The following is a 26,945-nucleotide window of genomic DNA, read 5'->3' on the forward strand; positions in this document are numbered from 1 at the left end:
AAAATGTTTAGAATGAGATGGAGATATAACACTCATGCACCCTGAAAATTATGAAGGTCTAAATATGTATCAAAGGGACTCACTGAACATCAGTGGATTTCTATGGGGCAAACGTACTTAAACTAGCCACTGTGACCATTGTGGCAGAGAATGAATGTTACTGATGGGAACTATGAGGGTTTGTAGTTAAATTCCTGCTCTTACAGGATCAGTGAGTGTCTGTTTAAAGATTATTAATTCCAGTAAGATAACACATCCTGTCATAAAACTCACACCAGTTTCTTGATCATGAAAATGGGTTCACAATGAGTTCAAATCTCTGAGAATTGTTTCCAGCACCTTGTTTTGAAGGCAAAAGTGCAGTACTAGCAAGGTGTACCTAATGTAGTGAGTGGTGAGTGTTTTTTTTCACTGCCTAGTCAAATGAAATTGGACAGACAAGTGTATGGCTCTTTTTTATTAACAGTAAGAACCAATGCAGATAACTGAACAAATATAAAATGCATGAAACATCCACAACATATTAAAACAAAAAAATAAAATAAAATAAATAAAATGTTTTTTTTTTCTTTACAAAAATAACAAGAAAAAAAAAATACAAAGACCACTGAGCAGATGACACATGTAGAGTTTTAAAAAATAAGCCTGTACCTAGCATTCACAGTCCCCCAATTTATATTTTTTCTGATAAAATGGGAGAAAATAAAAAATAAAAACACAATTAGAGGCTTCTTCTTCTTCTTCTTTTTTTTTTTTGTACAGGCAGAATAGTTCCAGAGAGGCAAGGCAGTCACGTCTGATATCAGGCTAAATGATATCGCTCATCTGATGCAGCCTTTGACTACTTCTGCATGAAAACACACCACAATCTGATGTGCAAAACCAGATAAATCTTCCTTAGACGACTACGTCTTTTTTTCTTCTTGTAATCAATGCCCCCCCAGCTTCAAAACGGGCACTTTGAGGCATTGAAAAACATTGTACAGTACGGTATAGAGAAGGAAATGAACATGTATTGTGGTACCTAATTCACTATTCCATGAGCATCTAAGTACTAATACACTTGCCTTTAAGTTGTCTTACTCTAGTACACAGACTATAAGCTGGAGAGAGATTCAGAAAATGGTTAGTCCCCATAAAATAACTACAAAAGCAGCAATGTCAATGAGTAAGAGGTTAATTATACTGAAATTCCACAGTATCAGTAAGATAACAATGCACCTTCTGTATATACACAAGCAAAATTCATTAAATCTTCACAGACGGGGAGCTTATTTTGTAATTATCTAATCAATTCAACGACTTGATATTTTAAACCATAAAAAGGCTTCTTGTGAGGTGCCTATATTCTTTTGACAGCACATTAATTGAAACTAACCCAGCAGCTTTTTTCAAGTTCAGATTTTGTATGCACAAAGAAAACGAACAAGTCAAATCATAAAAAGTGTCTAAATATAAAACAGTGGTTTAAACAGTGACCTTCTTTGTTGCTACTTGAAACAGAAGTCAATCTGTGACTTGGAAAGAAAAAAAAAAAGCAGAGAAAAAGCCAATTGGAAATCATAAAGACACTTAGGCATAGATTCTCACAGGGGCCAGAAATATCTGTTTGCAATTATTAAAATAATGATTCGTTATAATAAATAATCTTCTTGAATTCTTGATTTGCTAACAGAGACTGGGTTTTGACATTCAGAGAGGTGGGTGAACTGCAGACCAGATCACGTTAAGATGAACTGCAATATCAGTTGATGACTTTTTAGTGTTTGGAAACATACTCGCTTTGGTAAGTGATTATCATTGGTTTCCCTTAGGCTGTTACTACTGAGTAAAACCACTATTCAGTATTGTTGAGAGCAACCCAGGCGCTAGCTTGCAGGGAGAAAACACTCTGCTCTCTCATGCATGTGCTACTGCTCTGACAAACATGTTTCCAGCTACAAGGAGGAAAAAATGGGGAGGACAGAGGGGAACATAACAGGCGAACAAGAAATAGGTGAACCGACAGATGGGGAGGCACTGCAAATCAGTTTGAGAGACGGCTCGATGGACGGTTACAATTCGGAAATATATAAAACATCTGCAATTTGGCAGTTCCTGGCATAAAGCATGTCTATTTATGACTGTGGTTTGTCGGGGTGGTTATTTAAGGCTGCTGAAATATTCTTTGCACTGGCGTGGAGCTAATAAATTATTGCAGTGTGTTGTATTTTGTTCTAGTGTAAATAGAACATGTTTTGCAAGTGTTATGTTACAATGCAGTCTGTCATGAAAGTGTTAAAAGTCTTTGAAGTAGAAGGGATACGGGGTCATGCTGCTACTATGGAGGATATGTTTTAAGGCATGTCCTTAGTGTAGAAGGGGTCCAGACACACGGAGAAGGCAAGAGGACTGGAGGAGACTGTACGCCCACAGAAATCTGTCCACTGAGAGAGCACCCGACCGGTACCGCCATGTCAGCCGGCCAGCTTGAACAGTTCAAAGTTGAAATGTCAGTCTTTCATTCATGGGTCAATTTCTGTTCATGGTTAACTCATGATGTATCAGCTGAGGGTCAGAGAGGGGAGTCTAAACGTCAGATGAAGCACTTCAATTCTGGTGAGGAGATCTTTTTTTTTTTATATTATGCTATAATCTTAGACTGGTATAGTCTCAGAATGGCCATTGTTCTGTCATAAACAAATAAACAAACAAAACAGTTTGAATGTTTCTACATGGATCACCAGCCGCTAGCACTCCAATCCATTTGTTTATTCACATAAACCAAACTTTATTTCTGGGCGATGGCCTCCTCTCCGCTCGGCCGGATCCGGCTGAAGCTAAGACCTCCGACTGCCGATTTACCCAAACCAATGCTGGTGTCGCGTGCTTTCTCCTCCGTGCTGGCAGAAGAAGTCTGAACCCTGGCGGAGGCTGCTGCTGAACCTCCAGACCCTGGAAGTATCTCCGGCAGTGATTCTTTGGCTGGGGGTGCCGACCCAGGGCTGGTAGCAGAGGGGGGAGTTGTTTTGGCGGCTTGGGGCTTTGTAGGGGTTGTGGGGCTGGTCAGGCTGAGGCTGGCCAAGGCATCCAGAGTCCCATCTGGGTCTACCATCACATTGATCACTATCACAGAAATAGACAGAGGGTCAGTGTGTGAAAGGCTTCATGCAAAAGCCAGTGTATATTTTCTATTGTAAAATATAGTTTTTGATCTGGTCTTGCTTTAAAAGCCACATGCACAAGTGTAGAAGAAGAAAAACATTTCAGATTTGCAGAGAATCTTTCTGACACCTCCATTTCCTACATATGTGTCCGTCCCATTTTGCAGGGTGATGAATTTTCAGCATTTGAAAGAAATCCATCATTTTTATTTCTTTTCCCTTAGTATTAAGGTGCTTCTCAACTTTTAAATACAAATAAACAGAGTTGAGATGCAGGAAAATATCTACGACTCTGAGCGAGTTCACATTTATAATTTACCTTGAAGCTGCTTTTCGACTCTCTTCAGTTCAAGCAGAATACCAGAAATTTCCTGTGAATGGAGGGTGGAAATAAAATGATTAGGAAGTAAAACGATTGGGTTCACTTAACACTGGGAATTGTTTGTCACTCGATATGATTCAGACAGATGAATTTACGCACCTTGTTGGAAGTTTTAAGGAGTGGTACTTCACTCTCTGATCTTAGTTTACTCTCAATTTCATCCCAGTTTCTGTCCTTATCCTTAAACAAAATCCTGGAAGCAAACATTGTACAACAGGTCACGTTTGTATTCAGGATCAATGGGTTAGAGTTAGGCACTGTAGATATGTTGTTAAATGCTAATGGTACTTATATCAACAAGTATACTCACCTTATTTTTCCTGCTGTTTTGTCAATGGAGTGCCTGATCTTGGTGGACAGCTGGGAAACTGAATGGAGCAGCAGGCTGTCTAACACGGCCTGCATGCACACAGAAGAAGAAACTGACTGTTAAGCTGACTGCTGAATGCAATGCAGCTTCCAGAAATTTGGTGTCATATGTTCTTGTTTGCCTCTCACCTCCTCTCTATTCCAGGTGCGTCTTCTTAAAGCTCGAGGCTCCAAGTTGTCAGGAGCACGGGGCCGGAGCTCTGCTGGTTTACCGTTTATCTCTGGTGGCTTACTAGTTGAAATCACAGGTGGGATCTTCCTGAAGTTGAGGCTCTCATCAAACACCCGATCAACCAACTAGGCAAAGAGGGGGAGAGATGGAGCAGGGAGAGAAGAAGGATGTCAAAGTTTTGAACCGAAAGTAGAACTTCGGTGTTGTTCTACTTTAGTTTAACATAGTATGTGAGAATTCATGGGAAATGAAAGAAAAACTCTATCAGTAAAAGCTAAGCAGCTCTGAAGCTTTTTAACTGTTTAGCCAAAGAAAGTCGGTTTTTAGTCTTATAGTAGAAAAATAATAAAAAAAATACTCTCTTGGTCAAAATAAGGATAAACAAATGAAAGTGGAGTGCATGGGACTGTAATACGTGAATACCACACAGCAGGTGAGATCAAGAAGCAGCAGAGAGGCATTTTTTTTAAATGAAAGCAAAACATTAAGATGGAAGAGTGCAATGGAAACACACGCAATAAGGCAATAAGAAGAAGAAAAATGGGCACCTTTTTCATGCTGTCCTGTATATCCGGCTGCGTAGGACGTGCAGGGCCTACCTCTTCCCGAGTGTCAATGGCCGATCCTGGAGTGGTGGCAGCGGTGCTGACTGTGGTGCTGGGTGCTGTGCCGGATGAGCTGACTGAGTCAATCTCGCCGGCAACATCGTGGATTTCACGAGCCAAGATGGCCAAGTCCTTAGCCAGGTCCTGGCTGATCCTGCGCACACAGGGGAATAACCTGTTAACCATCAGACGGGGTTCTTTAGGACTCGGGATAAACAGCCACATGAACACATGAAACCTGCATACACAGAACAGCATATACAAAACCGTTAAACCATTAAAGCTCAGTTTCACTCAGTTCAGTGTGGATCAGTACCTGGCTATCTCCTCGCTGTGTGCTGTCCAGTCCCTGATGTACTCCTCTTGCTCTTTCATGCGGTGTTTGATCCCCACTCCACCTGGGCCCGTCACCCCAACTGGGCTCACAGTGGCGCCGAGTCTGGAGTTGCGGTGTGGGACGATGTGATGAGGCCGCACGTGGGGCCGTTTCGGAGAATTGCGATTGGAGCCGAACTCTTCCTCCGAGGTGGAACCGTACTCTGGCGGCAGACGTCTCCACCTGCTGCTGCTGGACACTATGATAGAAGTGCATGAGAAATGTCATCTTTCAGTCAAAAATATCAGTTATTCATAAAACAGATAAATGTGCTTGTAAAGTTGAGATGCTTTATTTCTGAGGAAGCCAGCAGCCGATTCTGCTCTGATCTGACAAAATATGAATGTTAAGCAGAGGAGAATGGATGCTTCCTTGTTTGTTGACAAACACAGATATTTCTCAAAGGCAACGACGATAAGCTTGATTACTGAACTGCCTTGCTGGGCTTGAATAAAAAACGATGGGAGAATAAGAAGCGTTAGTGGTGCCAAGTATTTCAGGAATACTATCATTATTGCAACTTTGCTTAGTTGTTGTATGGACTGATGCAGCAATGTTTGGAGTTTAAAAAACATAATTAAAAACAACAACAACAAAAAGAAACACTAGTTGAGTTTATTGAAAAGCTCTTGGCCCATGCTGCCAACAAAAGCATCCAACAAGTTAACAAATCTTGTTAGAACCATGTTAGTGTATGTTAACCTGCTTCAAAATGCTCACACACCAGAGCCATTAATGTACTGTAACTGTGCCATGATGAGATGACACAGAGTGCTCTTCCAGTCTTCTCAGAGCGGAAGTGTCTAGATCAGGGGTGTCAAACATAAGGCCAGAGGGCTAGAATCAGCCCAGCAAAGACTCTAATTCAGGACCAAGTAAAGGAAGGCATAAACAACACCAAAGTAATTAGGTATTCGCTCAACAGTTAAATGAAAGAAAATTTCCATGTTTTTCACTATCAACTATAAAACCTTCAGGGTTTTTTACAATAGGACTAAAATAAATGGTCAAATAATGGTCAAAAAACCTTTTGCTTTAAAATTAAGAGACAGCCTGAGCAAAGACCTACCAGAACTTCTTCTGTAATTCTGCACGTCTTATAACTTAAACGCAAAGAGTCGTGCTGACAGATTTCTTTTTTTGCCACAAAGTGGACTGTACGTGGTCCGACACCCCTGCTCTACATGTAAATTCTCCACAAGGTGGAGCCAGGACCACATAATCACAGAGTTGGAGATCAAATATCAGATCTTTGGATAGAAGTGAAGCTTAATCTTTAATACATCGCTGTTAGCATTTATACCTGCTATAAAAAATTTTTGTATACTTTACAGAGCTGATACGACTGTATTGATTTGCTATCAGGAGTGACACTCGGCTGATCATATTGGAATTGAATATGATTGAATTCACTGAATCTATAAAAGCATTTAAAAAACATGGTAAACTTGTAAAAATCTAGCTACTGCATCAGCACAGTAACCAATCTAGATACAAACAAATCCTGTTACCATTTGCATCACGGCAGTTTTAACCTTGTGCTAATTAATAATTACATATAATACAACATACTACTACAAAAACAGAACTAGGAAACCTCTGAAAAGGTGCACTTCAGGCTGCATGTAGCATGGGATATAGGGCCAAACTACAGATTTGACGCAGTAAGAGTATGGGTAGAGCATTCGAGTCCTCATCACAGCAGATTTTAGGTAGGAGACGTTAACAATACAAATATGCTAGAGCTGGGTCACTGTAGTTTACGTTGACATTTACTGGTGATTTACTAAGCCTTTGCATTTTTGTATGTGGCAATTTTTGCCAAAGAAGCTACTCAACGTACATACATTGTTTTCATTTAACTTTTAAATGCAAGCAGCGCCATTTTTAAAACTGAGTTGCTGCAGTAACACAGTTCAGATCCTGTGGAGCTCAACCTTCTATTCCTGTGACCCAGGTCTGACACACACTTGTACACACTAGACACACACACATACACAGTCTAGTTAGGCTCTATAGTCCTGGTACAGTACCCATTAGCTCCTCCTCTGTATCACCACCTGGAGGTTCGGGTTGAAAGCTCTCTGGATAATGAAAACCAATGCACCAAATCATCACAACACGGTGGAAATGTTTGGACACAGATGTTTACACACTGACATGTGAGGTATGCAATGATGTAGATGTAATTAGACTTTGTCATACTTTTTTATAAAGAAACTGATAATTAGGTCAAAACAAAAATAAAATGAACAGCTAAAACTAGAATTCTACTTTTTCCTTTCTCTGTGCAACTAAAAAATCTGAATCAATCAGACAACAGTGCTGGAGTAGATGTATTCACCTGTTGGTGAGCAGTACCCCGCTGTAGTGGTCTTGCTTTTGGCTTCATTCAGTTTGGACACGCTGTTGGCTCTCATTCTGGGTGTCAGCTTGTTCTCCGTGGGTGTTGATGAGCGCAAGCCCAGACGCAGAGCAGTCTCTGATGATAGCCGGGGTGAAGAGGTGGAGCTTCGGGTCACTGTACACTCAGAGTCACTGCGGGCTGAGATGGAGCCCAGACGGTTTCTTCGTGGCTGCGCCAGCAGATCCAGCCGTGACATCCCTTTCCGGCCCGATGGCGGTTTTGAGGTGGAGCTGGTGGTGGACACCTCAGAAGCCACAGACACCCTGTCTGCATCAGCTAGATCCGTGTCAGATGTGTCTCCCAGTCGAGCACGACGGAGAAGAGAAGCTCTTGTGGGTCGTGGCTGAGGCAGTGAGGCTTGCTTGCTCAAGGAGGAGGCTGTGGCTGCATGAAGAGTCCGGCTGGTTTTGGAAGAACCACTGGCAGATGTCTTTGCAGACCTATCAAGTTTGGATTGCAAGACATCATCTGAGCCGCGTCCGTGTGTTGAGTGCCCCAGAGGTCCAGAGTAGGTCTCCTGGTCTGAGGAGAGGATGTCGGAGATGGGAAAGGATGAAGTCTGGTCGTCATCAGTGAGATCTGCCGAGGGCTGCCGTGCTCTGGAGGAGGCAGAAGATGGCTGAACAGAGCGACGTGCATCAGTCCGGGTCGTTGCTTCGACTGGCCTGCTTTTAGTCTTTCTCTCCAACCGTTCACGAGCACTGGGATTTGTGATGCTGGTTTTGGAAGCTGTGCTCATATTGCTTTTCTCCCGGTGCATACTGCTGAGGGAACGCCGTTTTTGTACACTGGCTGCTGCTTTCTTATCTGCCGATTCAGCCACATGACTAGCTGTGCTGGCTGTGTCCACATCTGATTCAGGAGAGATAGAGTCAGTCCGAGGGAGGAGGGCTGAACTTGAACCCTGAGCAGTGATGCCAGCTTTACTACTTTTCTGATCTAGTTTGTTTTCATCTCTTAGTTTGGCCTCTAGGAAAGCCATGACAGCTTCAGTGTCCTTCAGGAGAGTTGCAGTATCCATGCTGCCTACAGAATCACTGCGTTCACGTCCATTGCAGCCTCTGTTTATACGTGGGATGAGCTCGGCAGGGACGCTGGCACTGGGCTTCTCAATTGTGAAACTGCCCTGGCGGACTAGAGGCTTTCCAGACTTCTCGCTTCCTTCTCCTGCTCCTGCTCCTCCTCCTTTCCTCTCCTCTGACTTCTTCCTCCTCTCAGTGCTTCCAGAGGTCCGGAGAGAAGCCTTAGATGGAGAGGAGGTGGAACTTTGTTTCCGTTTACTAGTCATTTCGCTGTTCTCCATGGGAGTCGGGGACTCCCCGTCTCCCTTGTTCTCTTTCTCCTGAGGTTCAGTATCCTGCTTTTCCCCAATCTCTGACCTCAGAGTCTGGGTAGCGGATTTAGCCCGGGAGTCATCCACAGGGAGCTGAGGGAGGGTCCTACGCTTACGGTCAGTCAGACTGGAGGAGGATTCGCCTCTGCTGAGGGAGGCACCAGACTCAACAGTATTAGCACCTATAAGAAAAAACAACTTAATTGTGATTCTTTTTTTTTTTCTTTTGTTTGCATGAAATTAAAAAAAAAGATTTTCAGTCCTAGTTCTACTTTGAAATAATTAGCATATCAAGGTTTTAAAAATGAAAACATATTGTGTTTAAAAACTGAGTTTCCAATAGTATCTACCTCTCTCTTTGTGCAGGAAGCTGCCTGTTTCTGCTCCTGAACCCTCTGGGTCTGTTCTTGTGTGATTGGCTGCTATGCTGGCCCACTGAGAGACCCAGCTAGAATCACCAGGGAGAGCCTGGGAGGACACAACAGGGAAGAAAACAGGATTGAGAAAATTACAATAGAGCTCACTTAACTTAATGGTGGCACAAAAAATACCCAGGAGATCACAACAATTGCTATATCTAAAAGCCATTAAAGTATATAAATGATGAGAGAACTGAGTTAGACTGTAAGGATGAAGATATTTCACTACATTTTTATTTGATATTAAAAAAAATAACAGTTTGCTATATGCTCTGTGTATTATTTAAATACATATAAATCACCCAGACAGGGGGGCATAAAAGACAGAAGAACAGACAGAAAGGCTGTCATTGCACACACACGCTGTCCCCTCCCTCTTGTAAAACTGCCTAAAGGGCCGAGCATGTCTCTCCTCATCTTAGTATGATCTAGGTCACTCGTAGGGAGGACTTGCCTACTCCCACGAACAGGCTTAGGGAGTAAGTGCCATCAGAGTTATTCTGACACACAATATGAAGCTTAGTCATGAATCTTAAGTCTGTTATATGACACTGGACTAAGAGGCTATTGTCAGTACTTTAACATGCTAATCTATAGGTGAACATAAAAAAGCTAATCAAAGACAGAAAAAGGAAGAAAAATACTATAAGGGGCATAAAAAAGTAACAAAGCAAAAACAAATAACCAGTTCAAGTTCTGTTTTCTACCTCTTTTCCACTCTGTCCTGCCTCCTTTCCTTTTCCTTCTCCTTTCAGGTCTGACAGAATCGATGAGTCTTTGTTCTGCTGCACACCAAACACCTAAAAATGTGTAAAAAAAGAAGAATACAAAAACGTTTTGCTCAAGTACAGTTAATCTTTAGACAATATGCACATTTTGTATGCAACAGAATAATGGTAGTCTTTGGAATGAAAATGAAATACCGCCATAATATATTTTATAAACATATCATTCAACAGTTCTCCTACTGAACAAAAGTGAACTAAACAGAAGTAAGTGCTGTTGAAATAAAGCATTAATTGGGTCTGGTTATTTGAGTACCATGGCGACATAAAAAAATATCAGTCACACATCACACAGACACACACACACAGACACACATGCACTATTTACAAAAGAAAAGAGAGCGAAAGGCGGACAGACTGTGAGCAGTGTGCCAATTAGCGTGTCAGCTAATTACAGGAATTAGCATAACAACACTTCCAGTTTTGAATGTAATGTGCCCAGACTACCACTACCTCGAAATACACCCCACTAATTATATCACAGCTCCTCCTAAGATAACACCTGCATGCAACACTTGAAGGGACAAGTGCCACACTAAGATGTCATTTAGTAAAGTTAAAATCAGGCCTGTGTGATAACCTTGTAATTTAATAACCCACAGCAACAACCTGACTTCCTAAAAAAGGTTTATGTGCAGCCAATCCCAACTTCTGAATCGGTTAGGTGACAAATAAAAATACTGGCCATTGTTAGAGTTGCAAACTTTCCTTTCTACAACGTTCTAACCTTAGCAAGTAAAATTGTCTCTGTAAATTTAACTCACAGTCATCTCTCTAAGTGCATTTCTTGCCTATTTCCAGTATGTTTTCAGTGACCATGAAAAAGCTCTATGGCATAAGACCAGTGGCAGCAGTAGGAAATTGATGATGGTGGCTCAGCCTCCCTGGAGCATTGTTTAATAAAGCAGGACAGTCCTTGATGGAGTAAGTCTCTCCAGGCAACTACAGAAGCATTAGCTTTACCAATGGGACAGAGAAGATGGGTGGTGGTCAAAAAAGGCAACAGAAAGGGGATAGCTTTGTTTTAATGTCAACAACGCCAAGTACTCTCATAGGACTCACTACCCCTAAAACTGCCAATGAAGCAGGTAATAAACAGACTATTAACCTTGCTCTGGCCTGTTTATGTTGGCTCAGTTACTTTCTGCAGTTACTGCAGAGACCTTAAATGATGCTTGTCATTCTAACTGCTACTTTTATGGTCAACGTTTGGAAACGAAAAGCAACAACACACATAATTTTTGTTTTCTTGTGACTTTGGAGGGATCAGAACATAAAACATTAAGACTCAAACAACAAAATGCAACAAATGTCCTTTAAATAACCCACATTTAAATTTACTATTGTAATTTATCGTATACTATTTACACAGCACATCTCAGGTGAAAAAAAGATTTCAATCTAGGTATTTAAGGCTTTACAGACTTACAGATTGTTTCAGTTTGTTATGTAGAGTTTAGGATTTCGTTTCTGGAAAATATGTTTTTAATCACAAACTAGTGGTGATGTTTATGGCCCAAAAATGTGGGATCCTAAATACATCTCATTTCAAGTACTGTGAAAGCTGGGGCAGAATAACAGACATGTTTCCACGCTACCTTGTCTATCATTCGCCTGGCCTCCTCTTCCTCCGGGTTCTTGTTTTCCAGTTCGATGGTGTAGGTACCTTTATCACTGTGGTCGTCTTCTGCCTCCACACCAGCTGTACTTGCACCTCTGCCCACAATTGATGTGTCCTCACTGGGGGTGGTGGGGCTACCTGTCGCCAGCCCGGTACTGGCCGAGCTCCGACCAATACTTGGGTCCTCTGACCTCTGTTTAAGAAGCACTCGGGCAGCTGTAGGGGCACCTACAGTCACTGTAGCTGGTATTGGGGCTGGGACCTTACCTGAAAGGTACACACACAGAGCACAGAAATACAGCTGTTAAAAAAAATAATGGTCACACATACATAAAATGCTTTTCAGAGGATAAATAGTGCCTTTGTGTCATTCCTTTACTTAAATAGCTAAACTCCCAGTATGTCTTATTATATTTAATGGGTATAGTTTTAAACATTTACTTTGGAAAAGACAAACAAAATCTGGTCATAGAAAGAGTGTAAAAATACATTAAATCTGAGTTTTATTACCTGAGTCTGAGGCTGTTGTGGCCGAGGTGGAAATGCTAAACACCTTGGGGTGAGAAGGAGGCTGAGGACAGAGTCCCTCTCCACCAACTCCTGCTCCCAGCAGGGGTGCGGTCTGGGAAAATGAATATGACCGGCGCTTGCGAGGATTTTCCTCATCATAGAACTCGATCATAAAAGCAGTACGAGTCCCAGTTGTTCTGGTCCCACTGACTGTTATGTTGCCCCCTCCTGTTTCTCCAGATCCTCCTGCTCCCACGTGGCTGTGTGACGCTTTTAGGCGTTCCTCTAAAGCATGGCGTCTGTTGGCAAAACGCAGCCCCAGCCCATTCTCTGAGTCGCTCTGGGTGCCATCCTCATGTTTGCTGCCTAAAGGGACAAAAAAAAAAAAAGAATTATTTTAATTGACTATATTGACAGTCCACATATTCTCAAGCGAAAGATCTTACATTTACATCACAACATATATGCAGAATAATTCCACAGCAACAGGCCACAGCTTATGTAAAAAGATGCAATATAGCAATGCTGTGCATACAGCAGCATGTGCGGCATGTTCTGACAACAAGCAGTTAACACAAGAGCCAGGCACACAGAACCACATCCACCTAAAACCACATTCGTAGTCTAAATGAACTATGAACTTTCAGTTGTGACACACACATTTAACAGATAAAACAGACACTAAATTCACAACCTACCGCATTACTCGAGTTATTCTACATTTGTATCAGTCTGGGTCAAGTCATCACGTCCACGCTAATCCAGACATGCCACCCACACCCACCACTATCCCTGCCTACTTCACTGACAGCAAGAGAGGCGAGGGGGAGGGGAGGAGGAAAGCATGGAGAGGGAAGCGAAGTAGAAGAAGGCTGGACTAGAGTGTGTGCGTATGTGCGTATGTGTGTAGAGGGGGTTCAGGCTGAACAGAGAGGAAGATTGGGGGATGTGGAAAATGAGGAGGGTGGAGGGGCAAGGAATGAAAACAGATTAAGTGTGACAAAAAGGAAAAAACAGAGACTGAAGAATGCTCAGGATACGGAATGTATTGTCATTAGAGCTAAGAGAATGTCACACAATCAAAGACCTAACCAGTCACTGGCATTTAACTAGCTGGCAGTCAGTCCATCAGGATATGGGAGAAGCGAAGGGAAGGAAACACCACAGGACTGGTGCTGCACATGATCACACACATTGTATAAACCCAAAGCTCTGTGATATAGTTAATACTTTCTCCAAAATAATACAGGCCCCAAAAGCTTGTTTTTAGGCTGTTTTTCACTTCAGACACAATGTGCAAGTAGTGCTACTGAACTGCCCTCTGTGAGAAAAGAGGACAAAGAGCCTAAAAGATGCATACATGCTGAGTGGTCTTGAATGGCTTGGCAGGTTCACTGTGCACAGACTGCTCCTTTGAATCTGTTAACTTTCTAGATTAATTTCATTGTAATCAGGACTGAGAGTCAAGTTATGGACAGTACTGAATTAAAACTGGAAAGCCGGTAAACATTAGTGGCGTATCAGGATGACACATTATTTATGTTAACAGTGACATGTGTACTTACAGAAGCTCCACATATGACACACTTTAGTTTTCTAATTACTTCTCCTACTTGAATCTATTACTTTTGTTTGTTTTGTCAAGTCTAAGAAAGTCTGTTTAAAAAATGTGAGAGCTGGAGATCTAAACAGCAATACACCTTTTGAGATAACCTCTATGCCATCCCAACACTAGGTGTCTCTGTTTTGCTTTGGTCTTGTTGTGCTTTGGTGGATAGCTGGATGAGCTACACCTGGGCCCAGTATGCCCAGCTTTAACAGCTCCCTCCTTCCTGCAGACTGACTGGCTATGCTACAGTGAACTCTTTTAATTTAATCATTTTACTTTTCATGCATGCTGCCAGCCACGCATGCATGCATTATAATGCTGACTGTCTGATATATGCAAGTTCTTTTAAGTTGATCATATTGTTTTCTACGTTTCTACATCTAGTTGTGTCTTATTCTTTGCTATACTTTTTTTTTTTTTTTTTTTTTAAATCTGCCTTTTACAGGGCGCCAACCTTCATTCAAGTACAATATTAAATTGCAGAGCACCCCTGTAAGTACTTTTTCCACACTGGGATATCACAATGATTCTGCTGCCTAGGGCATAATTCAGAGTCTGTGGCTCATTTGTCACATTCCACCGGCCACCTCCTCAAAATGTTCCATCTTTCCAAACTGTAGTTTATTAAAGCATTTATTAAAGCATCTATTTCATTAACAAGAAGAAAAAAAAGAAAACAGTAGCTTGAAGAGATCAGCAGATAAGCAGACAACGAGAGGCAGGTCTTTCATGCTGTGTGTCCGAGACAAAGAAGCCCTTGGTAGGGCCAGAAGAGAACAGAGATGTCTGTGAGAGTCCAGTGCTCTGTCCCACTCGCCCCACTATGACTCACAGTGGAGCTGGCCTCTGCCCGCACATGCACACACGCACACACGCACACACACACAAGTAAACAGACACACAGACATACAAAGCTCAGCAAGAAAGTACTTACTTTACATGTAGACACACTCACACAAGCAGGCAAGCAAACACACAACCTCAAACATACACAGAATTGTACTGTATGTAAGGATACACTGCAAGTACAACACATACAATTGAATTTAAAGTCCTGAGTATGTGATAGGCTTTAACTATTAGGGCAAATTAATTACATTTCACATGAAACACTCATCATTAATAAGAAAATGAATTTTGTGTTCTTAATAACATCTCAAATCACACATATTTGGCAATATGCTGATAAGCGTGCAACAAAATACTTACATTTTCATGCATACACATGGCAGTTCATATTCTAAATAACCAACAGTATAAAGATATATCATGTAGACTATTTCCTACAGTGAGAAAAGAAAGACTTACCTTGATGGTTAGAAATCAAAACCTCAGTTGCTTCTTCTCAATTTTCTTGCTGAACCTCTGCTACCCTCTCTGCCTAGAACCTCTATGACACACCCTGAGCACATCTCACAAGCCTCCTCTCACACATGCCGCACTGCTTGTCTGCAGATCAGTGCAGAGCATGATTCCAGCACACACATGCAGCAGACGCAGACCTGGCGAATTTCAGCAACACAAATGAACATGTAAGCAGCGCATGCTTCGCACACGCACTCATCAGCACTGAAACGCATGTCTCACACATGCCGCTGCAGCCTTCACACACAGACACACAGACAGATGTTCAGCACTAGTGCTTGCTATATATGTCTGAACGCTCGCCTTCCCTGCCATCATTTGCATCACTGTTACTATAACAACTAACTAAAAAAAAAGCTCCCTTCCTTTGCTGCCTCCCTTTCCGCTTCTACTGCAGTGTACACAAGTCTCTCTGTCTCTCTCTCTCTGTCTTGCTTCTCTTTGTTTAGTCACCTTGGCTGCAGTTACTGCAAATACTGCTCTCTCTCATCCTGCTTCTTCCTACCTTCCCTCTGTACCTGTCTGCAGATAGCTTTTCATCCAGCTGTCCACTTACCCTCTATCTCCTTGCTCTTCAGCCACATTTTGAAAAGACTGCAGCATCCAGCAACCCAAAACTCGTATTAAAATAATAGTCCCATAGCTGAGCCATTCTGACAGCCCATTAACATGTGTGTTGTACTAACTCCATCTAACGAATTACCTTCTCTCCCTTTCACTTCTGCTAATAGATTTCCATTTTCATCAGCTCGCATCTGCTGGTCCCTTCCCTTACACATGCCAGCACTATCATAAATTGGCCTTCATTTAATTGACTCAAGACATGTGCATGGCCTAGCCTAGCATCAAACCTAAACTCTCTTTAGAGGGAGAGAGCACAAGGCTTAACCTTGCTTGGTTTAATCAATTCTCATAAAAACCCATAGCAGCAGGAGCCAACTCAGCAGCTGGCTGCTTGCAGGTAATGGGGACAAAGAAACACAGAGAACCAAGAAATCTACAGCAATAGTATTTTCAAACCTTATCCCAGACATAATACAAAAGAAGAAAAACATTTTTCTGATCATGCAATCAGGCTTTAAATGGCAGGATGTATTCTATGCATGCATGTGAGTATGAGTACTCTTTTCTGCAAACAGGAAAAAGGGGCTGAGCTATACAGCAGCAGAGGAATAGGCATGGTATTCTCTGCTAGCTGCTAATCTCCCCTGCTTGGCTACCACTGCCAACAACCTCTGGCAAAGAATCAACTCCAACTTCACATAGTATGGCAAATGACAGTGTGTTAAATATTGTACTATTACACTAAGAAAGTGAAATTAGAATGACTTTGCTGGTGAACTAACTGATAACTCACAAATAAGGATTATTGTAGGGACTAAATGGGATTCTTTTGTTAGAGGAAGGAGAAATAATCAGGGAAACCAAAAAGAGGCACAACAAAACACACAAACTACAGACATACAAATAGTAAACGCAATCTACCTTTCAGTCTTTTCAGATGAACTGGCACATCGCTCTTGATGCTCTTGCTGCTCTTGCTGTCATCCTCTGTCGACTCGCTGCGCACAAGAGTGGGGTCATTCTGGGCTAGCCAATCAGCTACTTTGCTCTCAGATGCCATCATAGCAGCCTGTAGGGTACTCAAGTCCCTTCCTCCTGCGCCTCCACTTCCTGCTCCACTCTTCTTGGAGCGAGATCTGTGGTGATCGGGTGTGAACTTTGACACGTGGTCTTTAATGGTGACTTTCCCTGGAGACGTGTTGTCAAACTCTATGGTAAAGGAGGCGTGACCTTGAGCTGTGGAGCAGACATACTACTGTGTCAGTCAGTACTAAATATAAGTTTGCTAACTGAAGCACTTTTCTAAAAGAAAAAATGCATATAACCAGATTGTGTAATTATACAGTAGTGCATGGACATTTGCTAAAATGTACTCAAATAAGCCAGTGTCACTAGCAGAATAACTGCTACTTTGTCTGCACTAGATACACATTGATCTCTTATTTGTGCCATAAAAGATTTCTCAAAAGTTCAACATGAATAACATGAAGAATACAAAACATAAATACACCTGCTTTTATCAAGACATATCAAAAAGAATTAAACATATACTTCACTTTACCTGTAGTGATGTGACTGGCTGTGCCCTCAGTGTCCTTGGTAGGAATCTCATGGATGCCGTTACTGGCCATGTGACCCTCCTTGGTGGGGATCTCAAAGTAACTGGAATCATGGGCAGTGGGCGCATGAAGACCACCCTCTTTAGCTTTCTCCCCTCGATGTGCCTCTTTGCTTTCTAAGTTCAGAAAATACCAAAAGATGCATTCGAAAATAGATCAAATTTGGGTAGGCAATAAATATTTGACATCAGTGGATTAAAATAAAACCACCCAACCAACCTGTGAAAATCTTAGCCAAAATTAGATGGTGAGATTTTATTTTGGGGTTGTGTTGTGTTACCAGCTTGTGGACACAGCACAACACTGTTCCAGCTAATGTGCTTTTGCGCTGCACACATCCTTTTTAAAAGAAAAACACAAAGCTTCCGGTACCAAAAATTTTGTACGTTGCCTAAAGACTCCATATTCTCAGCTTCTATGTGGAGCACAGGAATACATTACTTAGTCGACACAGATGAATACTAGATTTAATTTTCAAAGGATATGAAAGCGAAAATATTGAAAATCAAGCCATTCAAGACACAGATCAATCCACTCAAGGTTTGTTCTTCACATCAACTTTCTGTTTCTCATTTTCACTTTCTGTCACTATAAAAAAAGAAGTAGTGCTGGCATAGCTCTTTAAAACCTGATTTCGGGGGACTTTTTTTCTCATTTGTCCGTATTAGCAAACAGACCCTCTGTGAGATCTGAATATGACAAATGATACTTGCAGAAATTAGAAGGGCCATCTGCTTCATGTTGGGGAGCAAACGTAGGAACATATGGCAATTGACAAAAAGAAACAAGAAACAGAAACTGTCTGCACAATACAAGAGTGAGCAACAGTGAACACATTTCTAATAAAATATTTATTTTAAATATATCACAGAGCTGCTTAAAGACTTAGGACAGAAAACAGGACATTCCAAAAGGTACAATCTCTTAGTTAAAAGCTGCACTTTCCACTTCACTTTACTTCCCTCAGCTCAGTTTAGTTGATTTTTTTTTAATCTTTTTGAAACTATCAGTGGCTGCCAGTGTAAGCGGCTCAGCAGTTTTGGAAAGATTTACAACACAGATTAAGACTGAGAGCAAATATGATGTACTTTAGATCAAATATGTGCAGTGATGCTTAAGATTCAATGACTATGAGAACACTGTAATACCATTGAACTAAGACAGAACACATGGTTCAACTTTCAAACAGCAGTACTACTACACTGTTCACATTTCTTCTCTGTGATCTCTTACCTTTCAGGGCCTTCTGGTGTTAAAACAAACAGTTTTAAAAAGAGACAAAACAATATAAACAGCAACAGTTATTCCTTTAAAATTCTGATGAACTCAGAAAACTTCCTCTATCCCACTCATGTAAGGAGTGAGTTAGTGTGAACATAAGTCATCTGAGAATCACTTACATTAGTCACTTCTGCAAAGTAAAGAACTCCAATAATAATTTTATTTAACCGCTAGGTTCAAACTAACTGCTGAATGTGTTCCAGGATTTCTGTTGGCCTAACAGTACAACACCAAACCCTTTCTCATTTCACAGACTTGAGAGTTGAAGAGATTTCACTGACTGGACAGCTCTTCAATGAGCTGCTGGCAATCAAGTGCAAGGTAAAATATTAGATAAATACAAAGCTGACCCAAACTGAAAGCATTTCACCAGCTCCATTGCTCAAAGTGTATGGATGAGAAAGTGATACTTACAAAAGAATTAGAGCGTGGTTGGCTAATGATTGCTGCAGTGTACACTTAGTGTGGTCTGTTTGGACACTCTGTGTGTGTGTGTGTGTGTGTGTGTGTGTGTGTGTGTGTGTGTGTGTGTGTGTGTTGGGAGGAAAGGGGGGAGCTGGTGCAATGGTGTAACCCAATCAGCTTGAGCAACAATACATGAGGAGGGGAGGGTAGGGGACTCTGACAGCACAGCCTATTCAGAGGGAAACATAAAAAGACACACACTAAATTTAACTGAAGTACACATACATGCTACAAAGCACACAACCAAACAGAATCGCTTCCTATCCCCAAACCTCTCTTTCTCGCTTTCACTTCCTCCTAACTGTCATATCTGAATAAAATGACCTATTAGGGGAAATACACATGGAGGTAAAGCCACACCATTTAAAATTAAATGTCCACTGATAACATACTGATAAATATGCACGCCGCTTCACAATCCAACGTTTCAACATTCATCTTTTAAAAGCCGATGCTGGGGAGGGTAAATGCCTTTTACTCACCCGCTTCCATAACTGAAGTAGCCAATCCCATTTGGCTGATCTTCTGGAAACGTTTTTTTTCCGTTTGGTTTCAAATCAACCCTTCACACTTTTGCAGATTTACTCCAAACTGACAAGCTTTTCTAATCTCACTTCACCACAAAAATACGACACTAAAATCCACAGAGTGATGAGAATCGTAGAGAACGGAAAGCACCTATAACTGACTGTTAAAAGAGGTAAAACAAAAAAAACAAACAAACAAAAAAACCCCCCCAAAAACCCAGTCTTCTTTTACCGACTGGCAAAGATGCTGCCAGACTATCCATCCAGATGTAACGAGAGATTTGAGGATGCTTCAGTCTGCTCCAGTGTTTTTTTGTGTTTGGTTAACCTCCCCCCACTCCTTCTGGTCCACACTAAACCAGCCTGGCACAGACTGATTTTTTTGTATCACTGAGCTGTTCCACTATTCCTCTAATCCTGTTACTCTGACTATCGGCTTCTAGTTAACGTTATTCCCTCCTCAGTCCAATGGTCACTGTCTAATCGCATAGTGCAGGCAAACAGACATACATGCATACATGCTATGAAAAAGGCCTTTGTGTGCACTTGGACTGTCACAAATACAAAAACACAGGCTAGTTGGACATCACCCCTTCAACACAAAGAAAGCAAATAAATGGAGCTGGAGGACATTAGGATGACTTAAGCTACTGATTCAACTTAACATAGCATCTTTAATGTGTTAGCTATTTAACAGCAACGTTTCACAGTACATTGTAACTATACACTGTAAACAGTAAAACACTTTGATTTTAAGTTTTTTGGTTGAACTAAAGCAAATAGAAGCTTCATTTAAATTACTGAAAGTGCATCCTATTATAGAGTATGAAATTGAACTTCTACGTCATGTCTATTTGTAAAGCAGTTACCAAGTGCTAACAGTAAAAACACCTTTTACAAACCAATCACAACTACACAAACTTTATTATAATATGTGGAAATCATTTGGCATTCTTACAACTATGTTTTGAAAATGTAACACTGTCATTGTACATGTACATTGTACCTGCTTGCTGTGTATAAACCCAAGAAAGCACATGTTTGCATTTGATCTCTGAAAGTGTAAAATAATTCAAAATCTCACAGCCTCCTACCTGAGGTGGAGCTGTCATGCTTTTTTGTGGATGTCCTGTTTTCCTGTTTGAAAGAATTCTCATCATCTGCGTCCCCATCCCCCCACCAAGACGGCTGGCCATACAGGGGGGTCCCACGAGGCAGTGCTGTAATATCCCCTGGGGCAAATGTTCACACAAAAACATTTTAACAAAGCCTTGCAGTGAGTCTACGTGTTACTCTGTGAAGGCGAGTGTTTATTACTGACTTTACATACTCAGGTCATATCTAGATAAACAGTTCACTGAATCACGTTGCACCAAAATTAACCCAGCTGCTCCTTGCGTATGTCTGTGTTCGTGCTTTAATTCCCCCTAGTCGGGTCTTGCAACACTGACCTATTTTCAAAACTTTAGCCAGCTTGGTCGAACACGCATGTGAACATTCAATGTTTTGGGTTCTTTCTCTTTCAGAAATAAATGGTGGATATGAAAGACAAGCTTTCCATTTGCCTCCCTGTTCCTATCAGACTATAAGAAAAGGTACTATGCTCCAGTGGTAACTCTTAAACTGAGTAAGGAAGTGAGAGGAAACATCACTGAGTGCTGTATCAGAGGACATCTCGTCAAGTTCTTTGCATTCTTTCCTCATCTTATGCCTTTTCCCCTCATTTTAGTACCCTTCACCTTGCGATGTGTTAGTTTAAACACAGTATATCCAGATAATTATAGATCCTCAGTGCCAAATTGTTTACAGTGAGTAGGGCTGATCTATATAAAAACTACTGAACGTATGTTTACTGTAAATTATAATATGTGGGTGAGGTCTGGTACTGAAGCAATAACACTGAGATTGCATCCTCATGAAAAACCGCATGAGTGTTATTTAAAAACTGAGTGGAAGATCAGGCAACATGCAAAGCTGAGTGTATATCGTTGCCTGTTTAGGTCCAAATTTATTTCTGTGTCTGTGTATCTTACTGCATTTTATAGACAGCAGAGCTGGGATGTTGGTTTGCATTATTCATTCAATCTGACCCTATTACAGCTTAAGCTGTCTGTAAACCCAAGCCCTCTATGGCCTTGTTTTAACATCTGGAGATTAACCAGAAACACTGCTAGCACCCCAACATGCCCACTGATGTCACTTATTAGGGACACCCTCAAATGTAAGCCGTCTTCATGATAATGCTCAGCGCCGGGCAGCAATTTTTCCTGTGACCATGTCCACCCCCTACTGGCCTAACCCTACCACACTTAAATTACACAATATTCTTATTTTAAAAAAGGTTTCCTTATTTGGGAAAAAACATCAACAAAAAACAACAACAACAACAACAACAAAAAAAGACACAAACACTAAACCAGGGGTGGGGAACTCCAGGCCTCAAGGGCTGCTGTCCTGCAGGTTTTAGATATCACCCTGGGTCAACACACCTGAATCAAATGATTATTTCATTACAAGTCCTCTGGAGAACTTCAAGACATGTTGAGGAGGTAATTCAGCTGTTTAGATCAGCTGTTTTGGATCAAGGACACACCTAAAACCTGCAGGACACTGGCCCTTGAGGCCTGGAGCTCCCCCACCCCTGCACTAAATGATGACATGAATGTGAAGCCTGAATGCGAATATAAAGCCTGCTCTCTCAGGGTTGTAGAAAGTGAAAAATTCAGTGAACTGCTTTTGAAACTGTGGTATTACATCTAGAGGTTTTAGAGAGTATTTGCAGAACTATATATCAGAACATACATTTTCTACTTGTTAATATCAGCATAAAGCCATTACTAAACATTTGTATTGCTTTTGTTGTTATTTCAGTCCCAGGGCTACTTTTGGATCACCACAAAATTAAAATTCCACTGAAGATATCTTTATTCATAAGAGAAATTTGTAAATTTAAGGAAACAGCAGACTAATTTACTTTTCCACATTTACTTCTGTTTTGTCTCTTACCTCCTATCCTCTCTTCAGCTTTGTGAGTGTCCACAGGTTTGGCAGATGACTCTTTGGAGGAAGTGACCCCATCCGTGACTTTGCTCTCCCCTGATTTAGTGTGGCTGGGGGATCTATGTGCCTTTGTTGGGGTCTTACTGGGAGATTTGGTTGTGGCTGTGGTGCTAGCGGTTTCACCAGTCGATGGTTTCTTGCTGAGTTGGAGGCCAATGGTGAACTTTTCATGCTAAAGGGAGAAGAAGAAATGGACACATAAAATGAATAGCCATATATGTAGTACAATGCAACTGTGAAACATGATCATGTTAGGACAAAGGTCCTCACCTTTAGAGCTTCCTCAGGCACAGTGAGTTCTCCTCTCACCACCGTAAACAGATTGGTATGTGAAACAGAAAGGTTAAGGAAATACGGGTCACCATACAACTATGACATGATTACAGACACTAATGCAAGCCCACAGGTGGGGAAGCACAAATGAGGTAAGGACCTGCACAACCAGGTTTAAAAAAATACAAAGTAAAACTAATTTAAATGATTCTAATATTTTCCCTATTTTAATTAGAAAATAATAATAATCTAAAAATGCTAATCTATTGAAAGAAATTATTCATAATTCCCTATGTATTGTTATAGATTGATAAAAGTTATGGGGTGTCAGGCATGAGCTGTTTTGGCTTCTGTGATGGGGCATGACACAAACTGTTTAAGAACTGATACACTGGGGCTCGCTCGGGCCCCTTTGGAGGTGGGGTGCCCCCGGCCTCTCGGCCTAGGGCTCGGTCACTCAGGCGCAGCTGGGGGCCGGCGGAGCTCACGGGCGCGTCACTGCAACTCCCCCTGACTTCTGCTCCGTGGCTGCTGGGCGAGCCCTCATCTGGGACTCTCCTCGGCTCTTACTGGAACAGTGGCGCGGCTGCCCCTCTGTTGGTCTTCCATGGTCTCTTGTGTTCTGGGGGCCTCTGGATGTCTGGAGTTTTGATCTCCTCCATACCCGCTTCACACCCTGGAGGACGGGGCTGTGGCCCCCCCACACTCCCTAGCAGATCATTACATGGAGAAACCTTTGGAATGCAAGCATGCTGATCCACACAGGTATGCACACATGGGTATTCACAGACGCGGACTAAAGCTTTCTTGGCTGCTGCCTCAAAGCACACTGTGCGCTGTCTATCTTGCGTGCTGCACAATATCGTTTATTACTTAGTAAATATTGATATCTATGACTAGCTAGTTTATTGTGATGGTGCTTTGTTTTCTCTATTATTATGTTGCTCTTTGTTGTTTGCTGTCTCCTCTGTTTGTTTTTTTTGTTTGTTTTTTTTTTTTCTCCATACAGGTGACCCAGGAGTTCTTTTTTTTTTTCTCTCTCTTCCCCCCCCTTCTCACCGTCTCTTCTCCCCTTTGGTTTTCTTTCTTTCTCTCCCCCTCTTTCTCTCATTCATTCCCCCTGTCCTATTTATTAAAAAAAAAAAAAAAAAAAAAAAAATGACAAAGGATGAACTGAAGCTCTGCCATCACGTAATGTCGCATACTGCTGTTTCTGATGTCATTTAAAAAAAAAAAAAAAAAAAGAACTGATACACTACTGCAAGTTGTGAACTCAACTATGTTTCTAGGTCACAACACAAGTTTGGCACCTTGGTGAGAATAAAAAAATTTTCCTCAGCATGTTCTCTAAATGGTGAACATATTGCTGGTTGTGTGAGGGGTGAACAGATTAGTGAAGGATATCATATCCAAACCTCAGCTTGTCCTCTAACTTTAGAGTGATGTACATCTGCTCCTGAATGCGGACATCGTTTACAAAGGTCTGCAGAGAGAGGGTACAGAAAGGCGGTTATTTAAAGAAATAGTCACAGTAAAATTCCAAAAATAACATGTGCTTTAGTACTTTAAGTACTATGGTTGACATCTTTCTTTCTTTATATTTATTTCCTTTTCATCAACAATTAACATCCTAATGTTTAATGTTTTTTTTAATATACAGCCATTATAAATCACAAAAGCTCACAGCAGGGACAGTAAGTAAAGTAAGTAAAGTTTATTTATTAAGCGCTTTTCATAGACAGGTAGTCACAAAGCGCTGCACACAGAGATTAAAATAAACAGTACGATAAATAGCAAAATGCACAATATACACAATATAGAGTTTACAGCTTGCTTGGTCTAACCAACAGTTCAACATGTAAAGATATTCAGGTTAATAACATTCAATACAGGACATGACAAAGCTTCAGATTCATAAAGTAAGCTAAAAACAGATGATGTTCAGCATTTTTGCAAAAACAAATACATCACTCAGCCATCTATGTCTCTAGCTTGTTAAGAGGTTAAACTAATGGATGGATAAAATGATTAACCGATTAGCAAAATAGCAACAGATTAATTTTCTAGTGATAAAATAATCAACTTAAGATTACAGCTCTAGTCTAAACAGCCTAAACAGTTTACAGTTTTAGGATTATGAAGCTAGGATAAACCAATCCGACAGATTTAAACACCAATAATAAACTTTCATATAGTCAACGGGGCTTCTTATATAGGAACCACGACTGGTCTGGATAGCGTGGATCAAATGCCAAAGCAAATGAAATCCTGTATTTCTTTGTTTTGTTTGGAGTTTTGCTTTCCATTTCTCTCCTTCTCATATCCCCACACAACCCTTTCACCCTTTTTTCTACTGTACAGCTCTGGGAAAGATCAGGTTTCACTGGATAGCCAATGAAAATCTATCACACTTGCACTGCTGTTGTAATAAAACATTCCTGTCTTCTCTCCAGTGAGATGAAATCCAAATATTTCAACAACACAGCTATGAAATGACTTCAGAAAGACAGTAAATGGTGACACTGTCCAAACATAGCTTTTCAGACCGTGGCAAACCTCAGTATATCCACTGACTCAGCAGGAGAAAACTTCCTCTAAATCCCGTCAAAGAAGCTGGACGGTTAATGACACAGCAGGAAGCGGCTCTGACTCTGGCTTCCTGTCTGAGAGCTAGAGAGGATGTGAGGGGCATTGTGCATATGTGTCTAATCTGGTGGGCTGTGACTGAGTACGAATCATTACACATGACTAACGCCATGTGGTAGCTGCGTGTAACCAAGTTTTACTGAGTCAAAGAGACAGAGAAACCAAGAATTACAAAAACGAATATAAATGTGTTCCCCATAATTCTCACATGCATCATGCTAACATCAATTATGGTGTTTGTTATGTGGTATTTTGGGATGAATGTACTGCTCGAATTTTGGTATGAACCAATTTAATCTATTCCAACTTGGGTATCACTATCCATTACCCTAAATATGCAAATAATTATGCTTTTCTCCACACATCTTTTATCTTATACCCAAAAACATTACGCATCTACAACAAACTTATTAAAAATTCACAAAACTTCGTGCAATAACAAAAATTTATAATGCTTATTCTTTATTTCATCTTCCACAATAGCATTCTTTCTGCCAGCTCACATGTTTACAATGTGTATTTCAAGTAGCATCAGAAAACACTGACAGCTTTTTTCTTCCATTGTCTTCTCATAAACCCTTTAGGGAGAGTTATTTAAATCAATCAAGGTAAGAAAACAGGTCCTAAAGATGTGTTTAATTGGCAAATTGACTCCTTAATTCATGTTCACATCACAGAGTTTGCCCTTAAGCAGCAATTTGCATAATTGGGTTTAGATTCAAATTGATCCAAGCCTTGATATGAATCTTGATTGACAAGGTGATTGATTAGCAGCAGAAAAGAAGTTCCCAATGACTTCCAGAAATAAACAAATCTCTGACCTCATCTCCATCTCTCCTACTTTTAACTTGACTATATTGAATGTTTTGTTTCTTTGTATCTATTGGTCTCTCTCTATTTCTCTCTATCCTTTTATTATCTTACTCCTCCCCATCTGTCATCCATCCTCTCCCCCTTTTCCCTTTGCTTTTTGACTCTGTATCCTCTTCTAGTCTTTTTATCTTGATGCTTACTTCTGTCCTTAGCATATTTTGGTGTTTGTACTCACCCCATTCAGACTGCCCAGATCCTTAACCTTGTGTTCATCAGTCCCAGGCTCGTAGTTGATGACAGCATGCTGCTTATCCACACTGCGCGACTTCAAACAAAAGGAAACAAACACGAAACATTAGCAAGTGGTAACAGCTGTTAATGTGATTATTGACATCTGGACCTCAAAATAATGTGTGATTGTTGGCTTTACTCTTCATGTTTGCTGTTGCACTCCAGCACAGATTCACAGGTTATTCACACTAAACATCAGGACAGTAACTGTTTCTTACATAAACGATTAGAATACTGTATGTCACTGAACCGGAGCCTTTGTGGAATTATCAGAATCCATGACAATGTCAAGAATGTAACTCTGAAGGTA

At 41.1% G+C, this 26,945-nt stretch overlaps 1 protein-coding gene across 7 annotated transcripts in view; it reads right to left on the minus strand.

Annotated features, from left to right (window-relative positions):
* Positions 1 to 442: 442 nt before the first annotated feature.
* cep170aa (centrosomal protein 170Aa) overlaps positions 443 to 26,945 on the minus strand; it is a 41,457-nt gene continuing 14,954 nt past the window's right edge. Inside the window, exons 4-23 of one of the 7 annotated variants that reach the window (XM_086259073.1) lie at positions 26,580 to 26,669; positions 24,287 to 24,368; positions 22,883 to 22,938; positions 22,559 to 22,784; positions 20,647 to 20,784; positions 17,222 to 17,395; positions 16,582 to 16,896; positions 12,123 to 12,488; positions 11,590 to 11,879; positions 9,914 to 10,006; positions 9,138 to 9,255; positions 7,392 to 8,969; positions 7,081 to 7,131; positions 4,988 to 5,246; positions 4,666 to 4,846; positions 4,024 to 4,191; positions 3,836 to 3,924; positions 3,625 to 3,718; positions 3,463 to 3,514; positions 443 to 3,105 (exon numbers count right to left, since the gene is read on the minus strand). In XM_086259073.1, coding sequence (XP_086115199.1) covers positions 2,771 to 3,105; positions 3,463 to 3,514; positions 3,625 to 3,718; positions 3,836 to 3,924; positions 4,024 to 4,191; positions 4,666 to 4,846; positions 4,988 to 5,246; positions 7,081 to 7,131; positions 7,392 to 8,969; positions 9,138 to 9,255; positions 9,914 to 10,006; positions 11,590 to 11,879; positions 12,123 to 12,488; positions 16,582 to 16,896; positions 17,222 to 17,395; positions 20,647 to 20,784; positions 22,559 to 22,784; positions 22,883 to 22,938; positions 24,287 to 24,368; positions 26,580 to 26,669 — 4,755 coding nt within the window. In that variant the 3' untranslated portion in view covers positions 443 to 2,770. Of the gene's footprint in view, positions 3,106 to 3,462; positions 3,515 to 3,624; positions 3,719 to 3,835; positions 3,925 to 4,023; positions 4,192 to 4,614; positions 4,847 to 4,987; positions 5,247 to 7,080; positions 7,132 to 7,391; positions 8,970 to 9,137; positions 9,256 to 9,913; positions 10,007 to 11,589; positions 11,880 to 12,122; positions 12,489 to 16,581; positions 16,897 to 17,221; positions 17,396 to 19,507; positions 20,607 to 20,646; positions 20,785 to 22,558; positions 22,785 to 22,882; positions 22,939 to 24,286; positions 24,369 to 26,579; positions 26,670 to 26,945 lie in introns of those variants that run through there. The other 6 variants (XM_086259070.1, XM_086259071.1, XM_086259072.1 and 3 more) reach the window with 6 other exon arrangements.

This window comes from Aulonocara sp. 'chitande type north' Nkhata Bay, linkage group LG13, assembly GCF_057382095.1.
Source record: "Aulonocara sp. 'chitande type north' Nkhata Bay isolate Kocher_YH1m ecotype deep benthic linkage group LG13, A_spYH_male_GT1.1, whole genome shotgun sequence".
Taxonomy (NCBI): Eukaryota; Metazoa; Chordata; class Actinopteri; order Cichliformes; family Cichlidae; genus Aulonocara; species Aulonocara sp. 'chitande type north' Nkhata Bay.